Source organism: Meleagris gallopavo, chromosome 2 (genome assembly GCF_905368555.1).
Source record: "Meleagris gallopavo chromosome 2, MGAL_WU_HG_1.1, whole genome shotgun sequence".
Classification (NCBI taxonomy): domain Eukaryota; kingdom Metazoa; phylum Chordata; class Aves; order Galliformes; family Phasianidae; genus Meleagris; species Meleagris gallopavo.
The window spans coordinates 65985085-66005344 of NC_139405.1; the positions used below are offsets into that span (position 1 = coordinate 65985085).

Consider the following 20260-nt stretch of genomic DNA (forward strand, 5'->3'; position numbering starts at 1 on the left):
TTTTTTTCCCCTCAAAAAGAAGAAAAAAAGACTTTCTGAACTATTTCTACTTTCTCATCAATTTTGTCTCTTCACCACTCCCAACAAAGGCCTTTTACTGGAATGAGATGTACCCTCAGTGTTTCTCTCACTGCTCATAGCCTAAGTCATCCCTTCCTTATCTTTTCAAGGTCTCCCTAAGGAATCATGGGGTACAGTTTCATATACCTTGTATCTGATACAAAGTTTGGTCCCTGCACTCCCATTTCATATCTTGCATGCGTACAGCCTTAAGGAAAAACAGAAGAGCAACATGAACCAGGAGAAGGCTGTTGAATTTTATGTCTGGGTGATGCTTCCGTCATATCAGTGACTAACTGTCACAGCTGGGAATTTCATGATTATTAGATTTGATGCAAAGGAGGCTGCATGGGCCAGAGCCACCTCAGGGAGAAGAAGTGGGAAGTTTTGTCAGCAGCCCAACATGACAATGAATCATTTGTAACAACAAATCTTCCTCTAGGATTCTCTGATTCTGCCAAGTCACAAGTTCTGTTTTGAGTGCCCCAGGACAAGAAAGGCATTGACATAGAGTGGGTCCAGCAGACAGCTACCAACATGATCAGGGAGATGGAGCACATGGGAAGAGATCTGGAGAGCTGGTTTTGTTCAGTTTTGCTCTCTAAAATGATCCAATGAGAAGGCATAGGTAACACAGAGCCAAACTCTTCACAGGGGCGAAGAGACAAGCTGCAATGGATGTATGTCGAATCACACAGGATTATAACTCAGTGTAAGGATTTATTTATTTATTTTAATCACAAGGGTATTCAAGCTCTAGCCCAGGTTCTCTACAGAGTCTACAGAATCTCCATACATGGAGATACTTCTAACTCAGTCCTGAGCAACATGCTCTAGCTGAGGCTGCTTTGAGCAGGGGCTGGACAAGATGAGCACCAGAACTCCCTTCCAACCTACGTGGGTCTGTGCATCAGGAGTTTTCAAACAATTATTCCAAAACGATTCGTATAGCATTGGGCCTATTCAAAAGACTACTAGAATCAGAACGTCAGGACTCAAAGCACTGCAGTTTGTACCAGTACAGCATACTTTTTGTTTTTTAAATAAGAGCATATAGTCACCTTTAGGGAAAATACTCCACCTACATCACAAGCAGTTACTGAGGGAACAGTTTTGAGACACCACTACACAGCTGAAACATTTCCAATGCAAATGCAGATCCAAACACCACTGCCTCTCACAGCTGACCAAAGCCTCCTCCAGAGCTCAGGAGTGCTGCTCCTCCCCTTACTGTATACAGCAAAACATGGGCAGACCAAAGCCTGCCCACTCAGGCACATACTGCCAGCTCTCTCCCATCAGATATAAAAGAATAGGGTACCTAAACTAATGTGATCCCTCCAAAAGGCCTACAGGATTGCAGCTGACAGAACCCTGGAGCACAATACGGCCTCTCCGTAAGCAGCAGGGTGTCTCTCAGACCAAGCCTTAAAGCTCAGCACAAATTAAGCCATCTTCCCTGGGTTGTTCAGTGGGGAATCAACACAACAGCACAAACCTGTCTCCCAGCAAGGCTGTGATTCCTGTTCTTCATGGCACTGTGCTTCCTTTGGGCCTACCTGTGCCATTCAGATATATTTTCGTGAGGTTACACCGCCTTCAGCACGAAAACCACAATTCTGTTACAACTACAGGTAACACAGCTAATAATGCATTTAAAGACATGTGCCTAACTCCATCCACAACCATCTCTGGCGTAAAACCATTGTACTGCCAAACAAAAGCACAGAATCACAGAACGGCCAGGGATGGAAGGGACCTCAAGGATCATGAATCTCCAACCCCCCTGCCACATGCAGGGCCACCAACCTCCCCATTTAATACTAGACCAGGCTGCCCAGGGCCCCATCCAACCTGGCCTTGAACATCTCCAGGGACGGGGCATCCACAACCTCTCTGGGCAGCCTGTTCCGACACAGACACTGACTGGGTCGGGAACTCCAGGCCCAGCAGCAAAGCAGCGCTCCTCGGCGTGCTCACACCGAGCTACTTACAGCCCTGGTCTCGTACAGCACCAGCTTCTGCACTGAGCTGATCAGAGGGGCGGCGGTCGCCGCCGGCATGGCGGCCCCGCAGCGCTGGGGCCTCGCACCGGCCCGGAGTCGCGGCGGGGGGTAGAGGGGAGGGTGGCCGCCCCCCGGGCAAGCAGTCGGCAGCTACGGGAGGACTGCACGAGAAGGAGACACCGCAAGGCCGGAGACAGTACGACGGCCCAACCGGCGGCACTGGCAGAAGGCGGAAGGGCCGGAGCAGCGCCGCGCAGGCGCCCACCGGCGGGCGAGACAGCGCCTGCGCTGCCGCCCGACGGCCGGCGGGGCTCAGGAGCAGCGCGGAACCGCTCCTCGGGGCGGCTGGGCGGCGCGCCGGGAAGGAGGCAACGCGCCTGTGGCCCCGCGGGCGGGCGGTTTAGCACCAAGGACAGCTCCGGGGAGAGACCCGCACCACTCTGAGCTCCGATTTGGCGGGGAGGATGCGAGAAGGGGGCGGGGCTCACGGTAGAAGGGGGCGGGGCTATCAGGAAGGGGCGGGGCTCTCCTGTTGCCGGGTGACGGGGACGCACACACGTGATGCTGCCGTTGCAATCTGGCTGCCCCAGGACTGCTGGGGAGGAGAGAGCCGTGGCACGGTTTGGGTGGTGAGTGTCAGAGCTGCTTTAAAAACGGCTAGAGACAATTGGAGAGGCAGGAAGAAAGAAGTTGTTATTAACGTTCATATGGCAGCAGGTGGAGATGGGGATGTTCCAATGGTGGTTCTGCTGAAGCAGCTCCAAGAGCTCATACATGCTGTGTGTATCGACTGAATGCTTTCCCTTCTTACAGCATCTTTTGTTACTAAGCAGTTTGTCTTATCACATTATTATTTTTAAGTATTTGCTATTTTATGCATGCATGAACTATATTTTATAACAAGCTTTTTTTTCTTCCAATCTCAGGTAACTTATGGCTTCCCAAGAAGAAAAACAGTCTCAACCCTTCACAGACATCTTTGATGAGGATGAAGCTGAAAAATTCTTTCTGTTGTCCAAGCCCACGTGCATAATGGTCCTTGGAAAGCCTGTAAGATGTCTGATAGAAGTTAACTGTTTTCCTTAGACACACTGCTAGCTTCTCTTTTCAAAAGCATTGGTGTAAGGACACTGCAATAAAACAGGGGGCTACTTTTTCATCTTTTCTACTAAGCAAATTCTGCAGGTTGAGGTAAAGATCCTGATCGCATCTAACAAGGCCAATTTTTTTGCCTGAATGACTACTCAACTACTCAGGTGTGCTAGGAAGTGGTATTCCTGTAATGAAAAGGCACATACTGGGGAATATCCCAACGGCAACTGGATAGTCTTTATATTATTTTACTATTCTAATTTTTAGTAAACTTGACAGGTTTAGGTTAGATATTAGAAGGAAGTTTTTCACACAGAGGGTGGTGACGCACTGGAACAGGTTGCCCAAGGAGGCTGTGGATGCCCCATCCCTGGAGGCATTCAAGGCCAGGCTGGATGTGGCTCTGGGCAGCCTGGTCTGATGGTTGGAGACCCTGCACATAGCAGGGGGGTTGAAACTCAATGATCATTGTGGTCCTTTTCAACCCAGGCCATTCTGTGATTCTATGACAAAGACATAAGTAGTCATGGAAGAATCTTCAGATTAATATACTGACTTACAGACATGCAATGAGATATTAAATATATTAATGACCTTTAACATAGTTATATGCTATGCAACCGGGAGTAAACTGAATTCCATCTTGCTACCCTGATGAGTTGTGCTGCATTAGAATTATAATTCAAGATTTCTCTTCTTTAAAAATGATTTGTGGTCTCTTTGATTTAGAGAAAAAAAAAAGATAATTTGTGATTATGAAGTTCTCAGATTTCTTCCTCTCAAGTGCAGAACATTTATGGGGTGGTTTTATATTAGCACTTCAGTGTGCTGAAGTGGGTTCTGAACAGATGGAAGTTTGCCTTATGTCTGAATTGAACCTGGTAGGCACTCAAGCATACCACTGGTGCTCTGTAAGCTGTTTTTCTCTTAAACAGTGTAACTGTCTCTGAAAGTATCTTCAGAACACTCCACCTCCAGTGTGAACAGATGTTCTCAAGCAGCTCTGCGTGTGATTTCATTAGGTACCATAACACAGTTTGAAATGACCATACAGAAATTTGCAGAGAAGTGATGTGTAACTACAACAACCCTTCAGTTCCTACTGACCCACCAAAGCACACCCCAAGTCCCTCTGTCTGGGCCACACCAGATAGTAATGTACACCCATCCTGCATTGTGTACTTTGCCAGCACATATCATCAAAAGACAGTGGCAGATTATATCATGAGAAATGTCTATAGAGCTGAGATGCAGATACAACATTTCCTTTCTTCAAAGACTTCTTTCACCAGGCTGAAAGACTCCCAGTCCTTAGTGTGTGTATAGTTATCTATTATTTCTACACCTTGGCTCCAGGATAATGCTCAGCTGCAAATCTTTACTTATGACCAAAAGGAGAAAGAAGCCAAGGAGTTGTTCTGCAATTGGATGAGATGCAAGCATCACAGAGTGAGAGCATAAGGTTGTAGCTGAAAAGTGAACCTCAGTCAGCATGAGTCTTTAAAGAATGCATTCAGATCTGCAGAAAACTAGAGTGGTCTGGCTTGTCTCGTTTAAATAAACAGTCTCCTAGCTTTCTATGGAAAAGTAGATTCACATTTTTAGAGACTGAAAACATAAAATGCTCATTGAAAGACAATGCGAAAAACAGAAAGGAGAGATTCTCTTTCAAAATCATTGCATTCAACAATTGATTGATATTAATACTAGACAGATATACAGGTTTTAACAAAGGGTTGGAAATGAAGAATCCTGGCCAAGAGAGCAGAATTTTAAACATTCTATTTCTATGATAATATATTTTATTTATATGGCTGATGTGTCCACCTAACTTATTTAAGGTGATTCTTTTAAGCTAAAACATAGTGCCATTGAAGCTAAGCCAAATGCATATATTCTCATCACACCATCACATCTGAGAGATGTAAGTTATGACTAGACTGTGTTTACTGATATAATGTTAATTGAGAGAGCAGTTTGTCTTTTTTTTTTTTAGTATTTTTCAATAACAGTGTTAATCTAGGGCGTGTAGACTGTCAAAGAAAGGTCTTCTTGAATGCCCTTGACAAAAGGGCATATTCCTAGCGGTAGAAGCTTGTGAGATTTGCAAAATCCTACTGAGGTAGACATACTCATAAAGAACTCATTATTTATTCTTGGTTACGTTTGTTCCTCTGAATTAATTTAAAGGATAAAATAAGGATTTGATCTGTATCTAAAACAGATTTGGGAAGCAATTAGGGTAGTTTTTATGTATTCATTGTTTTAGTCAAAGAATACTATCCATATGTCTCTTAGAAATAACTGAAGAGATTTTCATCATAATTTGCTTTGGGACTGAAGATAATAAATTTCAGTGTTGCAGCTTCTCACAGGAATTTATCAGCAAATCATAGCTGAGCTTTAAACAGAATTACTCACTAATAAAGTTAGTACTATTACTTTGGAGCTACTCAACTGCAAAGGGCAATAGCAGTGAATTAGCAATGCTATGAAGTGTAAAATAAATGGTATTATAATGAATGTTTATGTTTTTCTAGTGCATAAGTCAGAAGTCCTAGTCCTGATGGCTGGTTTTAACTGTTTTTATAATATTTTTCTTTTTAAGGGTTCTGGAAAGAAAACATTAGCTAGAAAACTAGCACAAATATGGAAATGCATTTTAATAGAAGGTAAACATGCACTATGTTTGGAGCATTGTATTAAATTCATTATACCTTTTGTTTTAGAAGGAGATACATGTAACATGATAACCAACTTACATCCTCAATCCTGTAAAGTGATTCATGTGATTCTTTTAGTTAATGTGAAGGGAGCTGATTGAAGTCCAGGGAGCACAGAACAGATCATGAAAAAATAGAAGGATCTTCCCTTTCTGTGTTTGTCCTGTGCATAATACTAGGTGGAGGGGGGGCGGGGAGAAGGGAGGAGCAAGGGAGTGAGGAGGGGGGATGTACTCCAAGAAACAGAAGCACAGTTTTTATATCAGTGTAAGAAATCATGGAAGGAATGTAGCTGGCACTTTCAAATTTCTAAAACAAAAAAGCCCAATGATTTGTTTCAGAAGTCATAGCTAAGCTCTCTCATTATGCACTAGAATACAAGATACAATTTCATCTGAGGTTGGAAGGGTCCTTAAAGCCAATCTGGTTCCAACCCACTGCTGTGGACAGGGCTGCCAGCCCCCAGCTCAGCTGCCCAGGGTCCCATCCAACCTGGCCTTGAATGCCTTCAGGGATGGAGCAGCTACAGCTTCTCTGGGCAGCCTGTGCTAGTTCCTCTCCACTTCTGAGTAAAGGATGGTAACATCTAACCTAAATCTCCCCTGTTTCAAGTTAAAGTTATTTCCCCTTTGTCCTGTCACTCTCAGACTATGTAAAAAGTCAGTCTCCCTCCTATTTATAATTTCCCTTTAAGTACCAGAAGGCTGCAATGAGGTCTCCCCGCAGCCTTTTCTTCTCCAGACTGAATAAGCCAAGCTCCCTCAGCCTGTTTTTGTAGGAGAACTTCTCCAGCCTCATCAAGTTATCTTGGATCATCTCTTCATCTCACGTGTGCCTTAACATGTCTTCAGGTGGATCTGCTCCATGATCTTCCCAGGCATAGACATAAGGCTCACCAGCCTGTAGTTCCCCAGGTCTTGCTTTCTTCCTTTCTTAAAAATGGGAGCAACGTCTCCCTTTTCCCAGTCACCTAGGACTTCACCTGAAAACCATGACTTTTCAAATATGATGGAGAGTGGGTTGACAACCACAGAATTATACATCTAATTGTATAAAAATCTGGTTTGGTGGGTTAACCCTGATATTATGAATTAACCATTTCAATATCAATTTCCATTATATTTTTTCTTTAAAGTGTACCCTCAGTATTTCTAACTGCTCTAATAGAAGCCCTCCAAGGGACATTGTAACATTTCATGTTTCTGTGAATATATAGGGTTATTTATCAAATGAAGTATCTTTATCTCATTTTGAAGGCTTTGGATTATAATATGAAAAAAAAATCAGTATGAGGAAAGTGGTTTTTTTTATTTAAATATAGAATTTTTAGCTAACGAGATTGATTAATACCTCGTCCAAAACATAGGTTAGATTAAATTCAAAATGAATTCATGAATTAAGCCAATCCACATTGCTCAAATGTACTTAAACCAGTACTAACAAATATCTACCAAGTTGCTTTTTAAAAATCTTAGGCAGTCTATTGTGGCAATATAATCTTTGTCATTTTAAAGTTTTTATTAATGATCACTGTAAATCTCACTTATTACATTTTTATGTCCATTATTTAGTTATTTGTAGTAAATTCAGACAGCGTCTTAGCTTTTTTTTGCTCACTATGCTTCTACTAATCTTTTTTACTGTGATGTATCCACACGTGTGCATACACACACTTTCCTTCAACATTTGCCAATAGCTTGTTTTCATTTTGAATATGAAAAAAATTAAACATGCAGAACCATAATTTAGCTCAGAAGGGAACTTTAGAGGTCACAGAGTATCACTAAAGTGTCAACCAGAGAAGATTGCTCAAGGATATGTCCTTTTAAGTGTGAAATATCCCCAAGGAGTGAGACTCCACCATCTCACTGGGCAGCACTTTCAAATGTTTGCCCACTGTCATAATCATAATCAACCCAAGGGTACAGAGGTAGCTGAATTAAGCAATTGCATGTATGTGTGTTTGTATGTATGTAGTATATATATGTGTGTGTGCCTGCATTGACGTATCTGTATATAAAATAAATTTTATGAATTATATTAACTTTATTCTATCTGATGTGCTTCTGCAGCTTTGGAAGTAATTCAAATGAATATTCATGAAGAAACAGAATATGGGCTTAAGGTAAAAAGTGTAATCTGACAATAAATTTTGTCACATTCTTGGCAAATATACATTGTATAAGGCTATGTTTTGCATTTTACCTTAGTGTCAAGAATTGCTTTTCAAAGGTCAAAGTATTTCTGAAGAACTTGTTACAGAAATGATTCTGAAAAAGATTGAGTCACCAGAAGTTGCACATTTTGGTAAGTCTACTTATAGCCTAAACTTCCAAGAATAAGCTAACCACAATTTTGTCAAACTTTGTATCTATTACTGCTGAAATATATGTAATGGTATGTTAGACTGTAGCTCCTTGGTTGTGCACCTCAGGTTGTGGAACATCTCTAAACAGAGAGTGTATTTTAGGACTGTTTTACCAATATCATAGTTCAGAATGCGTCATTCCAATCCAATTCATTTTGAGAAGATGAATGATAAGTGTTGCAATGACTTTCATTGGATAGTGAGATAGTGTCATCTGAATATAAAGTTGTGGGATTTAAAGTACAGAATTTTGGCTTGAATACTTCTGTAACAATGAACAAACAAATAAATAAATAATTACCAGCAAAATATTTTAAACATTTAAGATATTGACAAAGAAGGAAAAGATTATTTGAAGTGTGAGGTAGTAAAGTCTACACAATTGTTTATTCTCTTTCCTTTTTCTCACTGAGACTGGGTTATGAGAAAGTAGTATATTTTTCTGGTACAGACTTCAATTTGAAATGTCCATTATAGGAAAGAGTCAGGTATACTGCCAAGAACATGTCAAATTTCTACTGCTCTGCAAGCCAGCAAGTTTCAGTAAGCTTTTAGTTTTAAAGTTTTTGTTCCTTCTCTGGACCAAGACTCAATATTCTACAAAAGAAGCGGTCTTACCTGGTGAAGCCAGGCTTTTGGAACAGTGGGCAAAAAACAGATAAATAAGGAAGAAGTAGGAAAAAAAAGGAGGTGATTGGGAAACAGACATTTGAATGAAAATGCTACTATTATTTTGTAAGGTCAGGACTTTAATAAAAGCCTGAAGAGAAGTCTATTTAATGTGATTTTTCATCTCTGAGTCAGTCTGATGATGTACGTCTAAGATGTGTGTATAACAGAAGACCGCAGAGATCCTATAGACTGTAAACATGAGGTCGATAAATTTGGCTCTTGTAGGCAAGCCATTTTTTATATTACAGATTCCCAAAATGAGGATGTAGTAGAACAGACTATGTCCTCACTATTTTTTCTAGTAACTAGAAGTCATCTCCAGAACCAATTTTTGTTAAGTATTTTCCAGCTCTAATTAACTTTTTACTTGGCAACTATTATCTTAATATGTAGGTTGCTTTAGAAATAATGCTTTCTATTTATTTCCATGGAAACTACAACAGATACAAAGAGCACTATTTGATACTCTATTTGATACTCTATTTGAGAGAGCACATTCTCAGCTACAAGGCACTGTTTTTCAGCACAGGCACTACCATTACGTATGCATTTTCACCAGATGAATAAAAGCCTGCATGCCATGCTCATAAAAATCTGCACCAGCAGAGATGACCCGCTGTTGCTTTCATCACTGCTGAAATGTAACACTCACTGCCTCACAGTGCTCACATCCACTGTTTGGTCTCCATGAATACTCGGAAAGCATTTATGAATGTCAGTAGGTGCCAATTTTTCCACATGGAGGAATTCAATAACCCACCTTAGCTTCATCTGCATTTCCATGCCAGATTCCATTCTGTCAGACCGTCCCTCTGCTCTCATCCGTCATATAGCAAAAGTGTAATGCAATATTGGCAGGAAAGTTCAACCTCTACTGCCGTACCACCAACATCCACCTCTGACACTGTGGGCCAACGTAACAAAGTAGGAGACATTACTTTCAGAGCAGCCTTTGTATATTCTTCTTGCTTGGAAAATAAGCACATACTATCTTGGGAACTGATGTGCCAGAGGTATTAAGAAGTGCTAAAACAACTGGTAATATTTAAAATTGTAAGTCACTATATAAAGAGTTTAATTTTTTGAGATCTTAATGAGGGCAAATATGAAGCTGCTAAGCTGTTTCTCAGAATAAGAAGTGTCTCTTTAAAAAAAAATAATAATAATAACGAGCAAGCTTGTATTTCAGGATTGTAGGTAAGAAGTTACAGAATAATAACCGTTATGTAGCTGACATGCTTGCTATTTTTTTTAATAGAACAAGAAAACGATCAAGTTCGTATCATGTTAGCCTAAATAATGTTTGCAAAAGAAAATTATTTGTCCTTGTCACAGGAGAAAACTGATCAATTCATAGAATCAGAGAAAAGCTTGGGATGGAGGGGACCTTAGAACCCACCCAGTCCCAACCCCATGCTATGGGCAGGGCTGCTACCCTCAGCTGTCCAGGGCCCCATCCAACCTGGCCTGGAGTGCCTCCAGTGATGGGACACCCACAGCTTCTCTGGGCAACTGTGCCAGTGCCTCACCACTCTCTCAGCAAAGAATTTCCACCCGATATCGAATCTAAATCCCCCTTTTAATTTACAAGCATTACCCCTTGTTCTATCACTGTCAGACAATTTAGAACATCAGTCTTCCTCCTGCTTTCAATCTCCCTTTAAGTACTGGAAGGCCAGATCCTTCTCCAGACTGAAGAAGCCCAGCACCCTCAACCAAAAAAAAAGGGCTCCATCCCTCTGATCATCTCTGGACAGCTCCACATCCTTTTCATGCTGGCTGCCCCGCACATAGACACAATACTACAGAAGGGGCCTCATAAGGGCAAAGGAGGAGTGAAAAATCACCTCCCTCAGCCTGCAGGCCACCCATCATGTGATGCCACTCAGGACACAGATGGCCTTCTGAGCTGCGAGTGCACACTGCTGGCTCATATTCAGCTTTCCATCCACGAGAACCCCCAGGACCTTCTCTGCAGGGCTGGTCTCAGTGCATGATTTAAATCAAATCATGATGAAAGTTGTTGATTGATTTATTAATGGTAAGTTATTAACTGACAATCAGTGAACTGGAATTCACTGTATGGGTTCAATATCAGCCACACCATAGATACACCACGAGATTAAGCACTTCCCAGATGTAAACACCTACAAATTGCTGAAGTCCTAAAACTTGAATATACTCAAACTTGCAGGGTTCTGCATGCAAACCTTCTCTCAGAGTTGGGTGGGTATTAGAAGCACACATGCCTTCTTTTGAGAGTGCATTCTGTTGGAAACACGGGTGCTCCTGCCTCATATGTGAGTGCCTTCTGTTGGAAACACAGCACACATACTCCTGCCTCATGTGTGCCATTTCCTCTAATCTAATCCATATACCATTGAGAAAGCTCCCCGGAAGTTCTCATATGCATGCTGGAGGTGTGGGTCTCTTTCTTACAGAAATGCAAGTTGCTTGCAGCACTTGACATGGAGGCTGTTCTGTCAGGCCTAAACAGAAGTTGGTAATGCTGGCCAATCAAGACTGATTTGGCTGCCGTTAACTTGTTCCCATTCTAAGGTCTTTTCCCTCAAATTGTAATCTTTCTTTAGTGTTTCTTTTCCAGTTGATTCCTCCTTTTCTCAAAATCTCCTAGTAATCTGCTGCTTACTCTTTGATCTGTTTGATGATTGTCTTATGGAAGCTTCTTCATTGTTAGTTTCCCCACAGCATCATCAGCCTGGGGTAAAGCAAACAGTTTGGGATAATTTGCGTATGTGTTGCATAAGATGCTACATTCACATTATTTTCAGGTCAGGTGTTGCTAACTAAGTTTTTATTAGCAGAAGTTGTGCAAGCTTCCTGCATCTCACTGCCTACTAGAATCTTCTGCATATATCAACAAACCAGAGTCCAAGTTTTGTCTCCCAGAGGAATGACTGCACACTGTATTCTCTCTTACTTAGGCTCTTCCATAAATTTTACATTTGAGGCTTCCCAAAGGGAGAGGAGTCTTCAGTTCTAGCAGCTGTAGCAAAGGCTGCTGCTATGTTTTTGGATTGCATAGACTTGCATATAAAGTTTGTCACATAAAATCTTAAGCACTTGGAGTATGCACCATTTCTCTGAGGGAATATTCTCATCTTTTTTTTTTCAGTCTCTCACTGTGGCTTCATGAACATTGAGTTCCTCATGATAGAGTTGTTATTGTATTGTATGCACTTATTGGTAGTTACAGTACTTCCCTGGGAACTTGAAGCCAAGGTACTAATATTTCTGGGGCAGTGCATACTAATACTAGGAAAAATGTATCATTACCATCATGCCTGTCATGCATAGTCAGTGTCTTTGCTGAAAAGGACTCAACATTGTTAATCCTGATTGTATGGATGCTTGCCAAGTTGTTATGTATAGGGTGTGCACAGTGCCTCCTCTTGAGAGGATTTGACACCCAGGAGCACTGTGTATATTCCACAGAGGAGTTCGGGCTCCTTTTATTGCCAATGCAAGCAATGGCTTTTAAAGGCTATTGTGGCTATTTTTGCAATATCTTTCACAATGCCTTTTAGTGGCAAAAAATGTTCCCTAAAAGCTTATTTTCTTTTAGTCACTATAATACAAGTTAGGTACACGAAGTAGATTGTCTGAGTATGATCCTTAATGTCTACATAGTTCTGAGTACAACTGAGTTAACAGGCTTTCAGAGTCCTGTATTATGTTGAAACAAATACATTTATGTATGTATTTAATTTGGAGGAGACATAAGTGTATATTTTTTTTAACAGTGTTATATACATGGTTTAAAATTGTGCCACTATATAGATGTTACCTCTGAAGGAGGTAAGTATAACTACTTATATGTTTGTCATAACTTTCTAAAAGATTTATTAAAATGTATTCTGCAGGTTATGTTCTCAGTGGATTTCCTTCTCTCTCAGAGGAATATATGACTGTTTCACAGCAAATGGAGAAAATAAAAAATCTGAACTTAAAACCAGATTTCCTGATTAACATTAAGGTAATGTCACTTGCTAGTCATTTGCCTAATTATTAGAAGACTTACTGCATGAGTCAGAAGATAGTATTTTCTCCTATGCTTTTGAGTATAGCATTTATTGAGAAGTAATTAATTGTTCTCTTTTAAGGGAAATAGAATTCCACTAGTTTGTTTTATAATAAGCATTAATCATGTAAAATAATAAGTATTTCCTATAACTCAGTAAAATCTACCGTCCTTCTTGCAATGTTTCATTCTTTCCTCATACTCTGAATGTGTCGAATGGTCTTCAGAGACAACACTGAATAGTAAGCTTCGGGTATTATACTCCAAAATTTTTATTCTAGTTGTCATATCTACATGGTTTGTCAGATGCTAAGACTTCATGCATGGGCCAACTCTATCACTTTGCCAGATCTGAGGTAGTATTTTAATGACAAAGTTTTTACTTTCCTTACTTTTCAGACTTAATCTGTTTGACGATGCACAGTCAAAATGCTTGAACACCTATTTCAAACTTTTTTTTCTATTCTCTTGGAAAGGTCATAAAAGACCAGACAAAAATATTTTTGTGCTGTTTTCCAGTTTGCTTTTATTTTTTTCAACTACATAAGGTCAATCTTTTCTTTAATACTAGATAGTGAGGAACCCCTGTTCTTGAAAATTCATATTGTTTGGTTTCATGTGGAGTAGTACAAATAGAGGAGTGATTCCATCTACACTATAAATAAAACAGAATTATTTACTTCATGTTCTTACATCATCTTCTCTTCTGGAAAGAAGACTGAGACTGAATGTTCATTAAAATCTTTGGCCCAAATTCAAATAAAAATTTTGCCTTCAATTTTAGTGTGTTTCAGCTGTATTCACAGACATGTCAGAATGGTAACTATTTTCATTACATCAAAAAAAAAAAAAAAAGAAAGAAAGAAAAAAAAGAAAGAAGGGGCATAGTATATTACCCTAGAACAATCAAATACTATTGTTACAGACAAATCTAGAGAAGTTTTGTTTTCCAAGAAAAGTGACAGAAAACCTTTGAAAAAATATCTGACCAAATTTCTTCTTCCCAATTTCAAAATGTGCTATGTCATCTGGCATCCTATGTCAGTCATGTGTCTCTTAGAGCAGAAATATAGAAATATCCTGAAGTATTGTTGTATTTCAAGGGATACTTTAGGTAATGTGTGTAGTATGCCTTTCGCTAGCAATGTGACATCAGAAACTCTGTCTTCCTCTGTAGAAATTGATTCTCCCTTTTTCTGCCACCTTTTTAATTCACTGACTACATTGCTTTCTTGTCATCTCAAATTTTTCACTCATGTTTGAAGGATAAATTTTAGTAATTCAGAAGGGAAGAAAAATTATTTATCATGTTCCACCTACAGTTCCACAGCAGAATTTTAAGATATCAATTTTAAGGCTATATCCAGATTTACCCGTTGTCCTGGTTTCTGCCAAGACAGTGTTGATAGCAAATAGTTCTATTTTATTTCCAAATCTCTCCCTCATTCCATTTGGGAGGGCGGGAAGGAGTGATCAAAGAACTGTATTATGTTAACCTGCCTGCCAGGTTAAACCACAAGATCTGTGTCTAATGTTAAACTAATATACTCTGCAGGGATTTTTGCAGAAAAACCCATGCTTATTCTTCCAGAGCTTCAAACTGCTGAGAATCTTTAACCTCTGAGACAGTAACACTATATTTTTGGTAACAGTAAAGATCTACAAGGTCAGAGGTGCCTACTAAAATTGATTTAGCATTGACTGCAAGAGCAATCACAAGCCTGTCTGCAAATGAGTTATTCCTGAACTACAGCTGAAAATAACTTAATATGGCAAAATGTGTTCAAGTACTAGCTGCATTGCTGATACAAAATGTAAAATGCTGAAGGGGAAAAACGTATTAAATATTTTATTTTTGCCCCAAGTAACTTTGCTGTTGGTGAATGTTTTTATTTGCTTAGAAGATGTTAGAGAAGAAGTTTAGGAATTCAAATATTTGCCAGAGTTTCCCATTCCCCATATTCTGCAAGTTTAGGAAGCATATTATGATTATAGCAGTACACTAAATACATTTCCTGTTACATATTCCTTGGTAGTGTTCAGACTATGACTTATGCCAAAGAATATCAGGACAAAGGCAACGCCCTGATTCAGGGCAAGTATATCAGAGGAATCAGTGGGATCCTAATCTTATAGAAAAACAAAAGAAAAATAGTGATCAGCTTGAAGAGGAGAATGAAGAAGTTGAAGCTGAAGAGATGGAAGAAGAGGTAAGCAATAATAATTTCTAAAGAGTTTAAAGTATTAAAATGTACTGCAGATAAAGCAGAACAAATTCCAACATTCTAAAATATCACCATACTAGATCATGAACTAATTTTGCTGAGTTCTAATCTTAATTCAGTTCCTGTTCTTCTTTAAGCAATGTGGAGTAATTAAAATTAAATTGATAGCTTAATAAAATTAATATTAAAATGATAGGTTTAAATAACAGCAAATGCTGATTAATGTATAGCTCAACCTAGAATCAGCCTTGAACTTAAAAGTCAGTGAAGTGTTTCTTGCCCTAAGTTAAAAGGTTGGGTCACTCATTGAAGTACTCCAGGAAATTATCATATTTACTTCTGGTTGTAGACAAAATTTAGTTTAGAACATTATTTTATTTCTTTACACTGAAGTATTTAACTTTTGCTTCCTCAGATTGTGCAAGATTCACTTACAATGTCAGAAATGATTCATCAGTTAGTGCAAAGGCCCGAAGATATGCTTGAAAATATAGAGGAAAGAGTTGGCTTGTATAAGGATACAGTGCTTCCTTCTTTAGAAGTAAGGAAAAAAAACCAAAACATCAGGATGATGCTTAACTAAAGATTGTTTAAAATATCATACAATATTTTCAGTTTTTGTTTGTTTATTTGTTTGTTCTTATTTGAGACATTTCATGGAGGTGAGCACAAGGCATGCTACAACATTTCCCCAAGTTCTGAAATACATACTGAAATCAATAGTACAAAATTTTCATATCTGATTGTTGATTTTACTCTGCAATCCTGAGATTTTTTAAGACATCAGTTCAATTAATCTTGATTTTACTGAAATCCCCAGTAGTTCAAGCTTTGATACTTACAGGAACAAAATGAGCTTCAGTGTGATTATCTGGTTAACTATACTCAACTGATGAATGTGTCTCTGTTCTTAAACAGGATTTGATGGCTGAACAGGGTTCACAGTATCTTATTGAACTGGATGGAAATCAGGAACCAGATGAACTTCTTGCTGTAAGTAAGCTATGTACCAACTTAATTAATTTCCACCAGACATTAATTTCTCATTTCTGTGGATTGCTTGCTTTCGTAAGATGTTAACAAATTTTTAAGTTCAGCATAAAACCTCACCTAATTATTATTATAAAGCATCACCTTTGAAATGTGTACTTCTATTGCTCTGTAAAACAATTATACAATTTGCAGAGCTCCAGGCTTACATGTATGGTACAGGGTGATATTTTCAGGTAGACCACAATCACTTCTATAGTGTGTTCTTCCCTTTTTAATGCTTTATAGCTTTTTATGCTTATATATTAGTCTCAAGAATAATTACAAGCATGTGAAATTAAAACATTTTTGGTAAGATATATTTACAGAACTGGCTTAACGTGCTGGTATCTGAAATAATGACAGTATTTTTATGATCTTTGATACTGCTTTACAGTGTTTTACAGTGCTTTACAGACTTTCATTATTTTCCCTTTGACAGTTCTGCTGAGTCTTTGTGTTTAGATTCTTAGCTTTTAACTCAGCAACTTATTCTCCCTATTAAAAATTACAATGACAAAATTTGATGATAAATAATCTTATCCCCTGCCTCAGCTGTAAGAGTTGCTTTAAATATGAATCTAAAATATAGAGTTGAAAATGAAGGGAGAGATTGTCTTTGACTGTGGGGAAGGTGAGCTGTTCATGTACATTCTCTTCTCCTGTTTGAAATGAATTGAGTAAAGTTTTGTATGTAAATTTATGCTTGACTATGTCCTATGTCCTATGGATCATACAGAAAAAAAAAAAAAAAATCACATTCCTTTGCACAGCCAGTATGTGAAATTTCATCATATATGATTTGTGAACATCACAATCAAAGGTTTATACAAAATGCAATAAAGTTGTTTAATGCTTTCCAACTATTTTACCTATGAATAAGGCAAAAAACTACTATGGAACTATTCCATGCAGGACAAAATTAGGTTTTTCATTTCAAGAACTCTTGCATTCCAGCAAGATTATATTTAGGAAATATTTCAATTAAATTCATTATCATTTGGTTTTCATTAGCAGGCAGGATTAAGTGTCTTTTTAAATACATTACCCAAAGTTGTATGACTTTCAACTGTGCATAATATTCTGGTTGCCTAAGGAGATTTTCCTTCTTCTGCCGTCCTCTTGGCACGGAATGGAGCTCATCTGAAAACTTCCACAGCTCTGTAGGAAATAATCCTTCCCAGTCTATTCCTTTACAAGACTTGGGATTCACAGCACAACGAGCAGATAAAAAGGCTGTGATTTTCCACTGCCTATATCCAAATTGTCTGTTAGAGCTCTTCTGAATAACTATCAGTGCTCCAAGCTAGAAATCGGATCTTGGTGTATATGTGGCCATTACATAAATAATAAGTTGCAATTTGAAAAACACTTTAGGAATCCTTTCAGATCATAAAGGCAGTTTTGACTGGTACTGAGTCAGTTATTTCCTTTCAGTCAGTGGTAATTCGACTTCAGTCAATGGGTGTTCGAAACGGAGCTCCTATAATCAGGCTTCAGAGTCAGCAAGAAGAAATGCTGGAGGGATTGGAAAATGTAAGTGTGTTTTTCTGAAATGTGATTGATTGCAATAATTATTAAAATAGTTTTTATTTTCTGTAGTGAACTTACACTATAACATCTTTGTTTCATTGCAACCAGTTTTTTCTGCCATACAATAAGGGCATATTTTGCAGCTTCATGTTCTAGAAATGCAAATTTAAGATAATTATGGAGTTGAAATCCACCTAAAACTTTGAAAAAAGATCTGCAATTAATGAAAATAAGTTAGGTGATTTTAATTAAATTTTGAACAAAATATTTGTTTCAGCACTGAAGGAAGAATAATTTGTTTAAAGAAAATAAACATTAGTCAATTTTATCTCTTTTAGATTAAATACATTCTATCTTATTGATCTATCATATCACCTTCTTCTGAAACGTGCTGCTGCATTCTTTTTGAGATTTGGGTAATAGAATGCACATAGCAATAAAGAGGAGAGTAGGATTTACGTAGTAGTAGATGTACCTAAATGTTTTATTCTCTCTTTCCTAAACATTCAGTTTGTTTTTCGGTTTGCTGTTGGGCATTGATCAAGTATTTTCATTGAAGTGTGTATTGTAACTTCAAGATCTATTCTTGAGCAATAAGAGTCAATAACAGCTCATTATTTTCTATGTAAAACTGGTATTTTAATTCCCAGCTTCATAGATTCTGAAGGTTCTTCAGCAGTTCTTCAGCACTTGTCTGTACTATTCTGGGTAAATTAAAGTAAACATAAACTTGAGAATTCACTCACTATTTGCCTTCTTTATTAGATTTATTACACTTAATCTTATCACATGATGTTTCTGTGTACTTAAAAGGATTATTTTGGTCTTGTTATTTCCTGATCTTGTTCCTTTCTTCATCCTTTATTGAAGAAAGCTTGGCCATTTTCTGTCTTCACCAATAAATGGCTTATTTGTACCTCTTTATCTTTTTAAACTTCTGGAAATAATTATTGAAGCCTACAGGAACTATTTTAAGTACTTTTTGATTAAATAAAATTTAAAACCTGAATAGTTTTGCTCTGCAAGTCTGATATATGTATGTCTTTTTAAAAATATTGTTTAAAGCATGCTTTGATTTTCTGTTTAGATTTGTTTGCTCTCCAGTAAAATATTGCATAAAGTTAATTTACACACAACAAGGCCCATATCACTTCAGGCAAAAATTGCATATGCATTTATTTCTGTTTTAATAAACAGGATGAGCTTTTCCGTGTTCTGTCATCATTCAAGCTAATAGCACCCAGGTACCGATGGCGTAGAAGCAGGTGGGGACAGGTATGTCCTGTGGCTCTAAAGAAGGGTGATATTGTAATGGGAATCCCAGACTTGGCTGTTAGGTGAGTGGAATTTGACACTTACTTTTATTTGTTTTGTTTGTTTGTTTCTTTGTTTTTAAGACAGCTGTTTAAATTTGTTATCTTCTCTTCTGTTTTAAGTTTTCTAGGTAAAATGTACACGCTGTCATCCCCAGAGGCACTGAAAACATTTATGTTGAATCCACGCCCTTACTTGTTACCACCAATGCCAATGCCTCCTTGTAAAGTTCTAGTATTTGGCCCTCCAGTGTCAGGGAGAACAACTGTTTGTAACCTAATTGCAAACAAATACAAAGGAAAGGTAGGTTTATATATGTTTTCTGTAACATGAGTATCAGCTGAGATTTAGGAGTCTGTTAAATACATTCTTCTTTTTGTTGTGTCATTAACATACATACAGCAAACATTAGCAAACATACTGGAAGCAGACATTATGCAAACGGTAATTTAGTGAAATTCATTTACATAAAATACATATTTTTCTCGTCAATGTCACACAAATATTTCTCAGTTATTTATCTGAGCAAAAGAATACTATGAATATATAGACATGCATAACTTAATTAAATGTAATCACAGATTAAAAAATATATTATGCACACATGAAGAACCCACTTAAATTATAAGTAAATCTTTCTGAAATTTGCAGTTTTTCCAAATTCCTTTCACTGTGTAGTTGCTGGGTCCAATCTTGTATGTGTCTTCTGTACTATTTATATTTTTTCAAATAATTTCTCTAGGTTCTTGATATGGCTGAACTCATTCAATCACATGTGGAAGAATTAAGAGAAAAAAAAATTGAGCAAATACGAAGGGATGCAACAGAAAAGGCTATAACAGCAGTGAAAAATAGGTCTGAAGAGGAGAGTAGTACAGAAGAATCTGCTGTCATCCCAGAAGGTAAAAAGTAAATCCTAGCTATTCTAACCATGCTATTCCATGCTGTCATAGTGTCTTGCCAGTTAAAAAGTGAAAGATAATCTTGTTCTCCTCACTTAAACTTGTAGGACTATTTTAAATTTTTTTCCTTCTTGCTTATTTTCAGAAGCCTAAAAAGAAATACTTAATTTTGTCATATCTAGATTAGTTAACTTATTAATACTGTATCAGTGTAAGGAAAGAAAAAAACCAGTAACTTTTGTAGATGCTAAGTAAGTGTTCAGGTAATAAGTTTGGCGTTTTCATTTACATTTT

At 38.0% G+C, this 20260-nt stretch overlaps 2 protein-coding genes across 5 annotated transcripts in view; one reads left to right on the forward strand and one right to left on the reverse strand.

Annotated features, from left to right (window-relative positions):
* FIG4 (FIG4 phosphoinositide 5-phosphatase) overlaps positions 1 to 2350 on the reverse strand; it is a 65433-nt gene extending 63083 nt beyond the window's left edge. The window contains exon 1 of the mRNA XM_085217510.1: positions 2055 to 2350. Within this exon, the coding sequence (XP_085073636.1) occupies positions 2055 to 2123 (69 nt within the window). The 5' untranslated portion in view covers positions 2124 to 2350. The remainder of the gene's footprint in view (positions 1 to 2054) is intronic.
* A 192-nt stretch (positions 2351 to 2542) lies between these two features.
* AK9 (adenylate kinase 9) overlaps positions 2543 to 20260 on the forward strand; it is a 57299-nt gene continuing 39581 nt past the window's right edge. For 2 of the 4 annotated variants that reach the window (XM_085217505.1, XM_085217507.1), the window contains exons 1-13: positions 2543 to 2695; positions 2993 to 3116; positions 5767 to 5830; positions 7954 to 8006; positions 8092 to 8188; positions 12806 to 12918; positions 15000 to 15173; positions 15604 to 15729; positions 16107 to 16181; positions 17655 to 17753; positions 18948 to 19087; positions 19187 to 19367; positions 19807 to 19966. In XM_085217505.1, coding sequence (XP_085073631.1) covers positions 3000 to 3116; positions 5767 to 5830; positions 7954 to 8006; positions 8092 to 8188; positions 12806 to 12918; positions 15000 to 15173; positions 15604 to 15729; positions 16107 to 16181; positions 17655 to 17753; positions 18948 to 19087; positions 19187 to 19367; positions 19807 to 19966 — 1399 coding nt within the window. In that variant the 5' untranslated portion in view covers positions 2543 to 2695; positions 2993 to 2999. Of the gene's footprint in view, positions 2696 to 2992; positions 3117 to 5766; positions 5831 to 7953; positions 8007 to 8091; positions 8189 to 12805; positions 12919 to 14999; positions 15174 to 15603; positions 15730 to 16106; positions 16182 to 17654; positions 17754 to 18947; positions 19088 to 19186; positions 19368 to 19806; positions 19967 to 20260 lie in introns of those variants that run through there. The other 2 variants (XM_085217506.1, XM_085217508.1) reach the window with 2 other exon arrangements.